General features: G+C 30.0%; 2 protein-coding genes across 2 annotated transcripts in view; one reads left to right on the forward strand and one right to left on the reverse strand.

Annotated features, from left to right (window-relative positions):
• The window catches only part of LOC113373444 (mediator of RNA polymerase II transcription subunit 4-like), a 20,067-nt gene extending 6,053 nt beyond the window's left edge, over positions 1-14,014 (reverse strand). The window contains exons 1-2 of the mRNA XM_026613749.1: positions 14,004-14,014; positions 6,803-6,805 (exon numbers count right to left, since the gene is read on the reverse strand). The gene's annotated coding sequence lies outside the window, so the exon portion shown is untranslated. The remainder of the gene's footprint in view (positions 1-6,802; positions 6,806-14,003) is intronic.
• Positions 7,622-12,797, forward strand: LOC113372235 (putative ankyrin repeat protein RF_0381). The gene is made up of 3 exons (XM_026612564.1): positions 7,622-7,997; positions 8,051-9,077; positions 12,311-12,797. Exons 1-3 carry the CDS (start codon positions 7,622-7,624, stop codon positions 12,795-12,797), a joined length of 1,890 nt encoding a protein of 629 aa, XP_026468349.1.
• Positions 14,015-16,291: the final 2,277 nt, after the last annotated feature.

Here is a 16,291-nt window from a genome sequence, read left to right on the forward strand (position 1 = left end):
TCATTATTACAAATACTCTAACTTTCATTATTTTTGCTATCTTGCTATATCTGACAAACCAAATGTAAATCATAAATCAGATAAATTTATTAAGAGAACATTAAAAATCGTCATTTCATTTCGAATTCAATTTCAAAAAAAAATAGTTGCCTAATTTACACAAAATTGAAAAAGTGCTCCGTATAGTCACAGTCTAAACGCATTTGCAAATAATTCTGTGCGACATTTTCACTTATACTGTGCTTAGCTTGGCGGCATTTTCACATCTTTCAACAAATAAAAAATCTTTCACAAAATTAGAAAAGTAACTAAATTAGTAAGTAAGTAAGCACTTGGGTAAACATTTGTACCAGGGTGGCGCTTAGACTGTGCTTAGCCTGGGTAATTTTTTGAATTTTTGATCCAAAATTACAAAAACATTTTTCGAAAAAAAAGTATAAGCAAAAAATTTTTTTTTTCGAAAAGCAATTATTTTGTTGAAACAAGCAGAAAGTTCTTTGAATCATTTAAATCGGACGCTTAGTTCTCTCAAAAACTGCCATTTTTTACATATTTAGCTCCGTATCTTCAAAATGGCTGGGCCTGTCTTTGCCGAAAACTAATAACCACTTTTCGCTGTCATCTACTTGTGTTATTTGTTTACCGTATGTTAAAGATTTGTTTTTTTCGTGGAATAAACTGTTTCAACAAAGTGGCCTTTGGTTTGTAATTGCGATACAACCCTTATTTTTATTTCCATTTTACACAAATTAAATCTTAGTCTTAGTATATCAAATTATTTGCTCTTATTGCACCCTTTTCTATATCGGAGAAACTAGCCAAAAACCTGAATAAAAATAATTTAAAAATCCCAAGCAATTTAAGACGATGTTAAGCGAGCATATAAATAATTTAAATCATAATATGGATTTTTTCAACCCAAAAATTTTATATTTTGAAGAGGGGTTGTTTTTTCAATTGCATAACGACACAGTTGATTATAAAACAAAAGACAATCATTAAATAAAACAAAGAGGTACAAAATTAAAATTAAAAAGTGAAAAAAAATGTAGTAAAAGTAAAACAAAAAAATGGCATATTAAATTTTTTTGTCTGTAGTTTTCTTTATGCATATTTAATTTTCGAACTAGTTTTGATATTTGCAATAATTTTCATTTTTTTTGTTGAGTGTTTCATATTATGAAGTATTTGCATGGTGAGTTAATATATTTTCTATTACTTCTTGTTTTTTTAACATTAATATTAAGAGTGAATTTATTAACTTCCCATAGAGTAGTTATAGTAATGGGCCGAAAATGAAAATTTTTGCATTTCTCGACGTTTTGAAGGTTTCTGAACATTTTTAAGGCATACCTCAGAAACTAAATGGATGTGTGTGTGTGTTTTGTATGTCCGCATTTTTTCGTCCACGTTTTCGGGCGCACGGATTAACCGATTCGAATGGTTCAAAAAATTCAAAAAACATTCGATTCCTATTGATAGGGAGATGTGCTGATGCGTTTTTGGCAAAGGCAGGACCAGCCGTTTCGGAGATACGGAGCAAAGAGTGCAGAAAATACAAATCGAGTTTTTGAGAGAACTAAGCATCCGATTTGAATGATCCAAAAAACATTCAGTTCGTAATGACGAAAAAAGTGCTGATTAAATTTTGGCAAAGGCAGGTCCAGCCGTTTCGGAGACATGAAGCTATTGTGCAAAATATGGCAGTTTTTGAGTGAACTAAGCGTCCAATTTTAATGATCTAAAAAGACTTTCAGCTTGTATTGGCAAAACAATTGCTTTTGAGGATGAAAAAATATTACATCTTTTTTTATTTTCCACAAAATATTTTTGTAATTTTGGATTAAAACTTCAAAAAATCACCCAGGCTAAGCACAGTCTAAGCGCCACTCTGGTACAAATGTTTACCCAAGTGCGTTTAGACTGTTTATGTTGGAGGACTTTTTCAATTTTGTGAAAACTGTTAAAAAATGTGAAAATGCCGCCAAGCTAAGCACAATGTAAGTGAAAATGTCGCACAGAATTATTTGCAAATGCTTTTAGACTGTGACTATACGGGATTTTATGTAAATTAGGCAACTATTTTTTTTTTTTGAAATTGAATTCGAAATGAAATGACGATTGTTAATGTTCTGGAGATAAATTGATTTATGATTTATGATTTACATTTGATTTGCTCAGATATAATAAGATAGCAACTAGCGGGGCGCGTGGCATCGTGCCTTAAGGCAAATTGCTGGAACTTCCCGTGCCAAAAAATTTTTTTTTTTAAAAGATTAACATTTTTGAAATAAATTTACTCTGAAAAAATTAGATTTTTGAGAAACTATAAATTTCTGACAAAAACTTACTTTTTTTCGAAAAAAAAGACTTTTTGAAGAAAAAATTATTTTGAAATATTTTGGAAATTCTGAACTTTTTTTTCAAAGCAATCGTACTTCTTTAACTGCATAGAGATAAAATATAAAAGCGCGTAAGCGCCCCGCCGCCGTCTAACGGATAAGCATTGGTACGGAACCCATAGGAATGTGAACAAAATTTATACCTATTGTTAAAATCTCCATAAAATATCTGATAATTTGATGTGCATATGTCTAATGATCATTTTTGACCGCCAAATGGCTTTTTTTACTTTTTTTACTAGAGCTCCGAAACCGGTAGACCTACCTTCATGAAAATTTGATCAATTCTTCATCTTGTCAATACAAGTAAAATGTTTTTTGAATTATTATATTACCGTTTTTGGCACTTTTTGCCCCGTATCTTCGGAACGGCTAGACCTGCCTTCGCCAAAAAGTAATCAGTCTCCTTATCAATACGAATCGAATGTTTTTTGAATTATCCAAATCGCTTCATCCGTGTTCTCGAAATCGTCGACGAAAATTTGTATCGGAACATACATACATACACGCACACACACACACACACACATACATACATTTTTTCTAAGCTATGCCAAAATATTCAGAAACCTCTGAAACGTAAAAATATATTGAAATTTTCATTTTCGATTTTTTTGCGATTACTATAACTTACCCTACGGGAAGTTAAAAATAACGAAGGTTACAGTATTTGTAATAATATATTTGAAAACGTTTAATATTTCTCGAACATTTCGTTACGGTACGGGAAGTTCCAGCAATTTGCCTTAAAGCACGATGCCATACACCACTAGTTCATTTTTACAATGTCTCTCGTGGTTTTATTATGTTTCTATATTCATTTTTAACTTCCCGAAGGAGAAGTTTATGTTTTCATAAAAAAATCCGATTCTGTAATTTTATGTTTTCTCGACGTTTCAAGCCACTCTGAATCGAATGAGACCAACATTTGGAAAAAGTATTTGTGTGTGTGTATGTGAACAGATTTTTTGCCGTAAAACGACGTTTTCTCGAAAACGGCTGGGCCGATTTTAAAAATTTAAAAGCCATTCGATGTATCTCGACGAGAACTATTGTTCTCGTCAGTTTTGTGCGACGATCTGCCAAGCCGTTTCTTTGCAATTTGAAAAAAAGTGTTAAACTTTTCGTCCACATTTAAGCTCATACTATCGATTGGATGTAAAAAAATCAAAAACTGTTCGAAAGATATTAGTTGGGAATGATACTGATTAGTTTTAGGTGAAAATCTACCGAGCCGTTTTCTTGTAATTAACTGTTGAAAAAAAAAAAATTAAGTCGATTCTTATGGAACTTTTTTTGGCGATATACATCATGGTCTTATAGAACTTACTGTAATATTGCGGCCTTACGACAAGTAGTTTAATTTTAAAAATTCGTCAAACTTTGCTAAAATTATTATCGTTTTTTTTTAAGTAGGATTGATAAAGTATATTATTTACACATATCGGGAAGTTCATGTAACTTGCCTCAAGGCAAAATACCAAACCAACTAGTTTCTGAAGGCATTTATGGGTATACCTAGCCGATATAGAGCATAATAATGTTAGACAATATTAAACACTATTACATTTTGTACAAATTTAAAAATTTAAAAATTTAAAAATGTAAAAAATACCAAACCAACTAGTTATCCACATATGTTTAACCGTTGATTACCGTTTGTTTCCATAAGCTATATTTTCGCGCCTGATCGCCGAGAAAATCTTCGTACTACGGCGCCAATAAAAATCTCTCTATCTCAGTTTCTCAACCAATGACGATACAAGTTTTCACAATTTTCCACCAGCACGTACGCACACATTTCACTTGTTACAGAAACTCCAAACGGACAACAAGCTTTTTTATAAAAAATGTATTATTTATTTTTATTTTAATTTTACAATTATTTAAAATTTGTCATATAACTCGACGTTTATTAATTTGTGTTTCAATAATTTTTTCGTGCAATTTTCGTGTGTTTTTGTGTTTTTGTGTTTTTTTTTTCAACTTATTTGTATGGTGAGTTCTTTACATTTGTTTATGTCTATTTTTGTATTTTCACTTCTATATACTTTCACAATATATATTTGTTATAAAACAAATATATTAAATTGATTAGATTTATGCTTTTTTACATGTTTCTATTGATATTTTTCTGTATTTGTGTATTTTTTAACTTTCCGTAGGGTGAGTTATAGTAATCGCAAAAAAATCGGAATTGAAAATTTTTTTTATATATCTTTACGTTTCAGAGGTTTCTGAACATTTTGGCATATCTTAGAAAAAATGGATGTATGTGTGTGTGTGTGTATTAGGATTTATACAAAAACCGACATTTCAGAAAACCGGTTTTCGAATTTCAATTTTACTAAAAAACCGGTTTTAACCGGTTTTCGAATTTTATATAGAAAATAAATTTTTGCTCGAATATAATGAAATATTCGAGAAATTTTAAACGTTTTCGAATATATTATTACAGATACTGTAACTTTCATTATTTTTGCTATCTTGTTTGTTATATCTGAGCAAATCAAATGTAAATCATAAATCAATTTATCTCCAGAACATTAACAATCGTCATTTCATTTCGAATTCAATTTCAAAAAAAAAAATTGTTGCCTAATTTACACAAAATTAAAAAAGTGCTCCCGTATAGTCACAGTCTAAACGCATTTGCAAATAATTATGTGCGACATTTTCACTTATATTGTGCTTAGCTTGGCGGTATTTTCACATTTTTCAATAGTTTTCACAAAATTCAAAAAGTGCTCCATTACATAAACAGTCTAAACGCACTTGCGAAAACATTTGCACCAGAGTGGCGCTTAGACTGTGCTTAGCCTGGAATTTTTTTTTTAATCTAAAAAAATTACGAAAATATTTTATGGAAAATAAAAAAAGATGTGATAATTTTTCATCCTCAAAAGCAATTTTTTTGTCAATACAAGCAGAAAGTTTTTTAGATAATTCAAATCCGATACTCCGTTCTCTCAAAAACTCGATTTGTATTTTGTGCACTCATTGCTCCGTATCTCCGTAACAGCTGGACCTGGCTTTGCCAAAAACTAATCAGCACATCTCCCTATCAATAGGAATCGAATGCTTTTTAAACCATTCAAATCTATAGATCCGTGCGGCCGAAAACGTGGACGAAAAATGCGGACATACAAAACACACACACACATCCATTTAGTTTCTGAGGTATGCCCCTGAAAAATGTTCAGAAACCTTCAAAACGTCGAGAAATGCAAAAATTTTCATTTTCGATTTTCGGTCCATTACTATAACTACCCTACGGGAAGTTAATAATCTTTAATGCAAAACCAAGAATCAAATTAATAAGACTGACTTATTAAGAATAAAAATTAAATTACTATTAAAATAAACAATGCAGGCTTATTAAAAAAATAATTGTAAAATTTGCTTTACAACAGCAAATAAGCACTATATAAATAAAATATGTATATATATATATATATATATATATATATATATATATATATATATATATATATTAGGTTGTCAAATATCTCCCTTCCGCCTTTTTGTATTATAAACGAAGAGCAAAAAAGCGGAAGGAGATATTTGACAACCTAATATGATATATAAAATAATGTATGTATAAAATATATATATATATATATATATATATATATATATATACATTATTTTCATATCTCAGTCAGACAGAGGTGCCTGGTATGAGAGATTATGAAAAACAGTTTTCATATTTTATATATACATTTCATTTGACTATTTCATTAATATAATATTTATTATAATTAAAATATCTCTATCTTTATATATAGCCATTCAGTCTTCTTTGTCTTCAATTTCTTTATAGTATTTCTTTATTTTTCTTTTAAATTTATTGTCATCATTGGTCATCTTAATATCGTTTGGCAATTCATTATATATTTTGCTAGCGCTTAATATGACATTTTCTCTCATTATGACATTTTAAGATGTTCTTTTCGACTATCAACTCTATCTTATTAGTAAACCTAAAGTTCTCCTTGAAGGTTGTTCAGCACCAATTTTTACCTTTTCCAACATTAGTCCAGTCATTTGGTGCAAAAAAAGGCTGTTGCCGGTACAGTACTCCGGGAATTCTGAAAATTGGTAATTTAATAGATTTCGAGGTGCTCTTTACGAAAATCAACTTTGCCACCTCAAATTTGAACGGCAAGTTGCCGCCATATTGAAAAAATGGTGTCATAAAACAGCTTTTTTAAAATATCTCGTTTCTGGCTCATTCTACGATAAAAGTATCTATGTACGAATTAAACTAGATAAAATTTCCTGCAATTCTTTAGAAAACCGTTTTTTTGTAAAATTGATAGTTTGAGAGTACGGCCGCCTCAAAGTCTTTGCTATCAAATCTCTCCATATATGACAGCACTTTGAACTTGACCACATACCTTCTAATAAATAAGTATTTTCAATGTTAAATTAAGCGAATAAGATCTAGAAACAAAATAATTCAAATATTTTTCTGTTTTTTTGCTGATTTTTTAACACTTCAAGCTACTTACTTATAGCTACTTTGCCATTGAAGTGTTGAAAAATCAGCAAAAAAACAGAAAAATATTTGAATTATTTTGTTTCTAGATCTTATTCGCTTAATTTAACATTGAAAATACTTATTTATTAGAAAGAATGTGATCAAGTTCAAAGTGCTGTCATATATGGAGAGATTTGATACTACGGCGAGAGCAGCAAAGACTTTGAGGCGGCCTTACTCTAAAACTATCAATTTTGCAAAAAAACGGTTTTCTAAAAAATTGTAGGAAATTTTATCTAGTTTAATTCGTACATAGATACTTTTGTCGTAGAATGAGCCAGAAAGAAGATATTTTAAAAAAGATGTTTTTTGACGCCAATTTTCCAATATGGCGGCAACTTGCCGTTCAAATTTGAGGTGGCAAAGTTGATTTTCGTAAAGAGCACCTCGAAATCTTAAAGATTACCAATTTTCAGAAATCCCGGAAAACTGTACCGGCAAAACGACCAAATGACTAGACTACATAGATCCCTATTATTCCATTAATATTAGGTTGTCAAATATCTCCCTTCCGCTTTTTTGCTCTTGGTTTATAATACAAAAAGGCGGAAGGGAGATATTTGACAACCTATTATATCAGTGTTCCAAATGTACCATTTTTTTCTTCAGGTTGAGACCGAGTTTGCTCGCCAGTAGACTTCTTTCCCCATCAATTTCAAACAAATAATTTCCAACCATGGATGCAGACTTCGCTCTAGATTATGCAGTTCGTATGGGAGACTTGAAAAAAGTTAAAGAACTAGTCCAACATTACGGTTTATCATATTCAAAACGTTGGCTGGGAGGACATGCACTTTTGTGCGATGCACTCGAGTTCAGAAACAATGCAGTTGCTAAATATCTGCTTAATATTGGATGCAAGATAAAAATCAGTGAGAAGTATCCAAGGAGTCCTCTGCATTTAGCAGTTCACGGTGGAGATGTCGATATTATCGAAACCATACTGGATTGTGAAGCAGATGTCGATGTAGTCGATGAAGATGGTAATACACCACTTCATGTTGCTATTGAATACAGACAAGAAGATGTAGTCGAGTTGCTTTTGATGTACGGTGCAAAATTGGATTGAAAGATGAGAATGGACAGTATCCGATACATATTGCAGCTAACCAAGATTACATACAAATCTTGGTTTTGGTTGTACAATACGGAGCTGTTGTGGATCAACTTGATGATAATGGTGATACAGCTTTGCTCTTGGCTGTTGAACAAGGGTTTTACCAAAACGTTGAGTTCCTCATAAAATGTAAAGCATCGAAAGACATCCAGAGTAACCACAATGCTTTCAAGCTTTCACTCATCAAACATAATGAGGGCTATCAAGAAATAGCACAAATATTCCTCGACCACAGTTTTTACATCAAACAAACAGATGCAGATGATGCTGCACTACTACACGGCCTAGTGAATAATGGCTACTTTAAAATATTCCACGATTTGATGGACTATGGAGCTTCTATTGATGCTAGATATGGAGGCCGTACTCTTCTACATGCTGCAGTCATATCAAGCAGAATGGACTTTATAGAATTTTTAGTCGGTCACAAAGCTGATCTCAATGCTCGTGATATTGATGACAAAACCCCTTTACATTTCCTTATCGATGAAATCGTTGTCAGTCCACATGCCAATGAAATCGCTCAATTACTACTCACCAATGGTGCTAATGTAAATGCACAAGACGAAGATGGTATCACGATACTCCACAAAGCCTCAAACGGTAGAGACAAACAACTCCTGAAAACACTTTTAAAATACAATGCAGATGTCAACATTAAAACTAAATATGGATCTACTGCCCTTCGTGAAGCTATTTTATATGCTGATGTAGAAACCGTGGAACTCCTGGTCCTGCACGGAGCTGATCTTAATGCCAAAGTCAAAAATGGTGTAACCTATTTACATGTCAGCCTGGAATACAGTCGATTGGAGACAACCAAGTTTCTTCTGGATCATGGTGCTGATGTCAATGGAACTGATAATTATGGTAACACAGCACTTCATCTCGGGGCTATTTTACCAGACTTGTCTGCGATGGGTGATGATCACATAGAATTACTTCTTGACTATGGTGCTGATATCAATATCAGGAATGGAACCGAGAACACTGCTCTGGAATGTGATCCTGAATGGTAAGTATAAAAAACTTGTATAATATACTTAAATGAAACGTCGATGTTGTCTTAGCCATGTATTTTAAACAACTATATTTTACATAATAATAAAGAATAAAATTAAAAGCTCGAAATGGCGGGTCAAAAGCCCCCCTACCAGATTTTGGTTATTTCTAAAGCACACCGTTAGATGGCGACATAATTAATTATATTTTATCCAAACTTAATAACTATCTACACCTAGTTCAATTGTAGATCCAATTGAAGTGAAACTGACATTTTGCCTTAAGGCAAGTTGCATGAATTTCTCGAAATGTGTGATAATTGATAACTTATGAGGCAATTTTGCCGTAATAGAGCTCATAAAATAACGTTGTCATGGCAACGCTCTCTTATGCTTGTTCTTTGTAGTGAATATTACGAAAATGTGTCTATCTATTTGCCGTGCGATCAGGCGTATTTTACAATATGAACATAACAAGTAAGATTCTCATGATAACTGCACCATCTAAAATTCTGTTATCATAACATTATTCTTCAAATATTTAAATAAAATTAATCAACTGCATGATTACATATATCATGTACATAGTCCTTGATATCATTTAATGATTTAAATTAATGGTAACATTTTTTACACAACTGCAGAAGTTTTGTAGACTTATTTTTCTGCTGATTGCAAAAGAAGTGGTTTTTAAAATGTGATATTCAAATTTTGACTCACTACATCACAAAAGAGACTTGTGGCACAAATTCTGACTATCATATTTTGATGAATTTTTAAAATTAAACCACTTGTTGTAGGACCGTAATATTATAGCATTTTCTCTAGGACCACGATATCTATCAAAATAAAAAGTATCATTGTAAATTTTTTTCAACAGTTAATCACTAAGAAAAAAATAATCAACACGACTCCCAAATAATAATTTTCGAATCAGAATTTTTGGCTGAAACATGGACAATTTTTTTTTCACTTTTCTGCTATTAATAAAGAAACGGCTTAACTGATCTTCATGAAAATCTGACGAACGATAGTCGTAATTGAGATATAGCGAATGTCTTTTAAATTTTTGAAATCTGTCCATCCGTTTTTGAGAAAACGTCGACGAAATGTAAAAAATCGGTTCACAAATACTTTTTCCAAATTTGGTCTCACTCAAAAGATAGAAGGGGACTGTGACGTCACTTGCTGAACGAGCGTTGCCGATAATCGTGGAAGACTTCCAATTGATTAAATGTCTGTTCTGCCGTAACAGAGCTCAATAACAAAGTTTTCAAGGCAACGCTATGTTATTCTTATTTCTTGGTAGTAAAAACTGTAAAATTGTCCATATATTTGCTGTGCAATCAGGCGTATTTCACATAAAAACAAGCAAGGAAAAATGTTATGATAACAGCAAGTTTCTAATGAACTAACTTAAAAAAAGTGCCCGAAACAAATTTTTCAAGTTATATAATAAAATGTAAAAAAAATTGTCCAACTCTCCATATTTTGCAAATTTGAGTTAATATATAATTGCGGTTTCCAACTCATTTCATTCAAAAATTTGTATTAGAGCATATAAGAGTATTTATGAGTATTCGTAATAAATTTTATCTTGTTTCTCCTAACTTGAAGAAAAAAGAGTGCCCGGAACAATTATTTTGTGTTATTTAACCAAATGTAAAAAATGTGCAGCGCTTTATATATTGCAACATTTTAGTTACTATATAATTGTGATTTCAAACGCATTTTATTTAAAATTTTGTATTAAATTATATAAAACTAATTATAAGAAAACCTAGTAAATTTTATCTAGTTTCTCCTAAAATTCATTAAAAAAAAGTGTCCCAACTAAACTTTTCGTGTTATTTTTAAAAAAAGAAAAAAATCTAGTCTCACTCCTCATATATTACAAACTTTAGTTATAATACAATGGCCAATTCAAACGCGTTTTATACAAAATTTTGTTTTATAGCTTATCAAACAATTCATAAGGTTTCACAGTAAATTTTATCTAGTTCATCGTAAACTAAAGAAAAAAGCGTGACATAAACAAAAATATAAGTATGTAATTTAAACAAAGAAAGAAAAATGTTCCAAACCCATATATAGCAAACTACCAAATTGTAAACAGCGAAACAAACTAGTTTTTTTTAACATATTTTTGTATTGGATTGTATAAAAAAGTTTATACAAAATTTTAATAAATTTTATCTAGTTTTTTTTAAGCTAAACCAAAAAGAGTGCCCCAATCAAACTTTTCGCGTTATTAAATAAAATGTAAAAAAAACATGCCTATAACTGAAAAATTTTAGTCACAGTACGTTACGTACGTTGCGATTTCTAACTCATTTTCTTCAGAATTTTGTATTAGATTATATAAAACTAATCATGAGAAAACCTAGTCACTTTTATCTAGTTTATCCCAAAATTAATTAAAAAGAGTGCCCCAACCAAACTTTTCGTGTTATTTAAAAAAAAAAGTAAAAAATCTAGTCTCACTCCTCATATATTACAAATTTTGGTTATTAAATAATGACCCATTCAAACGCGTTTTATACAAAATTTTGTTTTAGAGCTAATCAAACAATTTATAAGGCTTCGTAGTATATTTTATCTAGTTTCTCCTAAAATTAATTAAAAAGAGTGCCCGGAACAAAATTTTCATGTAATTAAATAAAATGTAATAAAAACATGCCTATAGCTCTTCATATATTGAGCAATTTTAGTCACAGTATAATTGCGATTTCAAACTCATTTTATTCAGAATTTTATATTAGATTATATAAAAGTAATTGTGAGGAAACTTAGTAAATTTTATCTAGTTTCTCCTAAACTAAAAAAAAGAGTGCCTGAATCAATTATTTTGTGTTATTTAACCAAATGTAAAAAAATGTCCAGCGCTTCATATATTTCAAAATTTAGTTACTATATAATCGTGATTTCAACCCCATTTTATTCAAAATTTTGTTTTATAACATATAAAACTGATTATAAGGAAACTTAGTAAATTTTACCTAGTTTCTCCTAAAATTAATTAAAAAGAATGCCCCAACCAAAATTTTCGTGTACTTAAATAAAATGTAAAAAAAACATGTCTATAACTCTTCATATATTGAACAATTTTAGTCACTAAATAATTGTGATTTCAAATGTGTTTTATACAAAATTTTGTATTAGATTATATAAAACTAATTATGAGAAAACCTAGTAAATTTTATCTAGTTTCTCTTAAAATTAATTAAAAACAATTTTTTTTCTCCAGGGAAGAGCTAGGATCCCTAACCCTAAAATACCACACAATCAAATTACTGGAGGCGGGTTTATACGTGAGTCCTCAGAACTTAGAAGTAGTGGCAACCTGGATTATAAAAGACGACATAATAAAAGAATGCAGAGACGATATTAGAAGAATGAAAAAAACGAAAATTTCCAACACAAACATTTCCTATTACGACTTTTATATGAAAAGCATTTCGTCCTTGGCGTCTTTGCTAAGAAACGAAAAAGTTGTGAGGGCAATGAAGGGCAGAGGACATGAATTCATGTTTCCTATTTATTACAAAAGCATCGAATACAAATTCAGGAGAGCCCTTATGAGGAGAGATTTAGTTCAACATTGTCATAAATTATCGAACCTTTTTTTCCCCAAATTGCCGCATAATTGTATAGAGAAAATTTTCGGTTATTTAGGAAACTTGGAGATGAAGTTCCTAATTGCTGCTTGTGCAAGGCCTGAGAACAATATTTGAAATGAATTTTGTTCAAACAATAAGACTGATGAAAAAGATTGATGATAAGGATATGATAGAGTATATTTTTTTTATTTTAAATGCAAAATGCTGAGTTGATATTTTGTAAATAAATGGAACAATGAATACTGTAACATGTGTTTTAATTAAACAAAAATTTAAAATTTAACTAGTGGTGTAATAAATATAAATTGCTGGGTCTTTCCATACCGTAATGAAATATTTGAAAAATAAAATTTAGTAAAAAATAGTGCTGTTTGGCATCGTGCCTTAAGGCAAATTGCTGCAACTTCCCGTACCGTAATAAAATATCCAAAAAATTTTAAACGTTTTCAAATACATTATTACAAATACTCTGTAACTTTCATTATTTTTGCTATCTTGTTATATCTGAGCTAAATTAAAAGTAAATCATAAATCAATTTATCTCCAGAACATTAACAATCGTCATTTCATTTCGAATTCAATTTCAAAAAAATAGTTGACTCTACTAATTTTACACAAAATTGAAAAAGTGCTCCCGTATAGTCACAGTCTAAACGCATTTGCAAATAATTCTGTGCGACATTTTCACTTATACTGTGCTTAGCTTGGCGGCATTTTCACATTTTTCAATAGTTTTTCGCAAAATTGGAAAAGTGCTCCCGTGCAAAATTACAAACATATTTTATGAAAAATAAAAAAAAATGTATTAATTTTTTATCCTCAAAAGCAATTATTTTGTCAATACGAGCAGAAAGTTTTTTAGATCATTCAAATCGGACGCTTAGTTCACTCAAAAACTGCTATTTTGTGCACATTTAGCTCTGTATCTCCAAAACGGCTGAAGCTGCCATTGGCAAAAACTAATCAACACATCTCCCTATCAATAGCAATCGAATATTTTTCAGATCATTCAAATCCGATACTCCGTTCTCTCAAAATTTCTATTTTCTGCACTCTTTGCTCCGTATCTTCAAAACGGCTGAACCTGCCTTTGCCAAAAACTAACCAGCACATTTTCCTATCAATAGGAATCTAATATTTTTTGAATCATTCAAATCAGTTAATCCGTGCGCCCGAAATCGTCGACAAAAGAATGTATCCACAAACACACACATACATATTTTTTCTAACAAAGGTATGTCAAAATGTTCAGAAACCTCTAAAACGTGAAGATGTGCAAAAATTTTCATTTTCGATTATTGGACGATTACAATATTTTACTACGGGAAGTTTTTTTCTTCTAAAATACTTCTAAAAAATTTGAAACCGATTTTTTTTTATAAAAAGACATTGATAAATACAAACAACCCTAAATTTTCACCCTCTTACTACAAATATCCGTATTTTCAATAGTCATTTCAGTAATGTCATAATTTTTCATATTGCTTGATAACTAATTAATTATTATAAATACTTCTCAGCTTAATTCCAGTTTTTAAGATTATGCTAAAAATTTCAATTTTTCTACAAAAAAAGATTTATTCTTGTAGAGAGTTATTTAACCCTAACGCTTATCTTATATATTATATTTGAAACATTTTGAAGTAAAATTTTCTTAGGCGTTACTTACGAGGTAACTCAGCGAATATGCAACGGAAATGCGTTACGCCACAAATACGGATTCGTGATTGGCCATCAGTGCGAAACGAATGGATGTAATCAACAAAAAAATTTTGATGGTATTTCACTTTCAAACTACTCAAACATTTTGTATTAAAGTGTATAAAACAATTCATACAAAATTTTAGTAAATTTTATCTACTTTCTTCTAAGCTAACTCAATAAGAGTGCCCGGAACAAATATTTTGAGTTCTTTGAATAAATGTAAAAAAGTGTCCCGAATCAATACATTGTAAATACGCATAGTACTTTAGGGCGTGTTCAAAATGTACAAAATTTTGTACCAAAGTGTATAAAACAGTTTATACAGAATTTTAGTAAATTTTATCTAGTTTCTGCTAAACTAACTAAAAAAAGAATACTCAGGACAAAATTTTTGAGTTATTTGAAAAAATGTAAAAAAGTGTCTCAAATTCTAATGCTGTATATATACAAAATACTTTGGGCGGGTTCAAACTATCCAAAATTATTGTAACAAACTATATAATACACAGTATGCAGAATTTTAGTAAATTTTATCTAGTTTCTGCTAAGCTAATTAAAAAAGAGTGCCCAATACAAAGTTTACGAGTTTATCAGTGAAATGTAAAAAAATGTCCCCATACATTGTAAGAAAAACTTGCGATAATATATACATATAAGGACTAGTTCTTACAGGATTTATTCAAAATATTCTTATGATGGTATATTGAACTGTTTATGGTAAAATATTGTAATTTTTATACACTTTCCTCTAAGCTATCTCAAAAATGTATCCAGAACAAAGTTTTTGAGTTATTTGAAAAAATGTAAAAAAGTGTCCCGAATCCATATATTGTAAAATATATTCGAGCGAAAACAAACTACTCAAAATTTTGTACCAAAGTGTATAAAACAGTTTATACAGGATTTTAGTAAATTTTATCTAGTTTCTGCTAATGATAACAAAAAAACGTGTGTTGTTTTTTCTAACCCTAATTTTTCATATTTTTATCACAACCTTTAATTCTGTTGCCGAATCATTTTGTATCGTTTTTTGTTTTACTCTATTTTAATTAATTTTTTCATAAGCTTACGACCATAACAAACAAACTTCTTTTTGGTGAAGTTTGAAATGTATTATCTCACAAGTACATCACAAATTATTACAACACGTTTCAAACAATCAGTAAGCTTTATACGAGAATAAACTTGTTATACGATTTGCAGCAACCTTCCACAAAAGGGCACTTTTTCGTTCTGCTGCAGTCGGAAGCTTTCCTGGTAAACGTTTCATCAACTGACAAATAAATAATTATATAAAAATATTGAAATAAAACTATCATAGATAATATTTGAATTAAATTAACTTTATGATAAATATTATTAATTATTAAATTAATATTATTATTAAAATCATTTATTAAAATCGTTTGATTTGCAAGAAAATTGCTTTCAATGTCTGATCTTATTGTTAGTAAGAGAGTTACATTTTTTTAGTTTTTGCTAAATTTTGTTCTAGGTATATAGAAATTAAATAAAGCGTTATATGTTGCTGTAATGCTCATAAAACACTTCACAAAACTGTGTTTACAGTTTCATTATTTTTAGAACAAAATTCTTCAAAAAGAAAATCGCGAAAATGGATTCAATCGTAAAGAAATCCCTCTCAATGTCTAGAAACAGTTACGTGTGTTTAGTTTTTGTCAAATTTTGTTCTACATATATAAATTATAACAAAAGTGTTATATACTACTGTAATGCTCATAAAATTCTTCATAAAACTGTGTTCACTAATTTTAATAATTCAATAATTTTAGAACAAAATATTTAAAAAAAATCGTGAAAATGGATTGAATTGCAAAGAAATCCCTCTCTATGTCTAGAGATAGTTACATTTGTTTAGTTTTTGTCAAATTTTGTTTTACGTA

The sequence above is a fragment of the Ctenocephalides felis genome, unplaced genomic scaffold (assembly GCF_003426905.1).
Source record: "Ctenocephalides felis isolate EL2017-DRISC unplaced genomic scaffold, ASM342690v1 CF-g0.4_SCAFFOLD_00845, whole genome shotgun sequence".
NCBI lineage: Eukaryota > Metazoa > Arthropoda > Insecta > Siphonaptera > Pulicidae > Ctenocephalides > Ctenocephalides felis.

Excerpts from the sequence above, each read along its gene's own strand:
- LOC113372235 (XM_026612564.1), top strand. The coding sequence starts at position 7,622 with ATGGATGCAGACTTCGCTCTAGATTATGCAGTTCGTATGGGAGACTTG. Across the intron at positions 7,998-8,050 it reads CGAGTTGCTTTTGATGTACG|CTAACCAAGATTACATACAA; the intron begins GTGCAAAATTGG and ends TACATATTGCAG. Across the intron at positions 9,078-12,310 it reads CTGGAATGTGATCCTGAATG|GGAAGAGCTAGGATCCCTAA; the intron begins GTAAGTATAAAA and ends TTTTTTCTCCAG.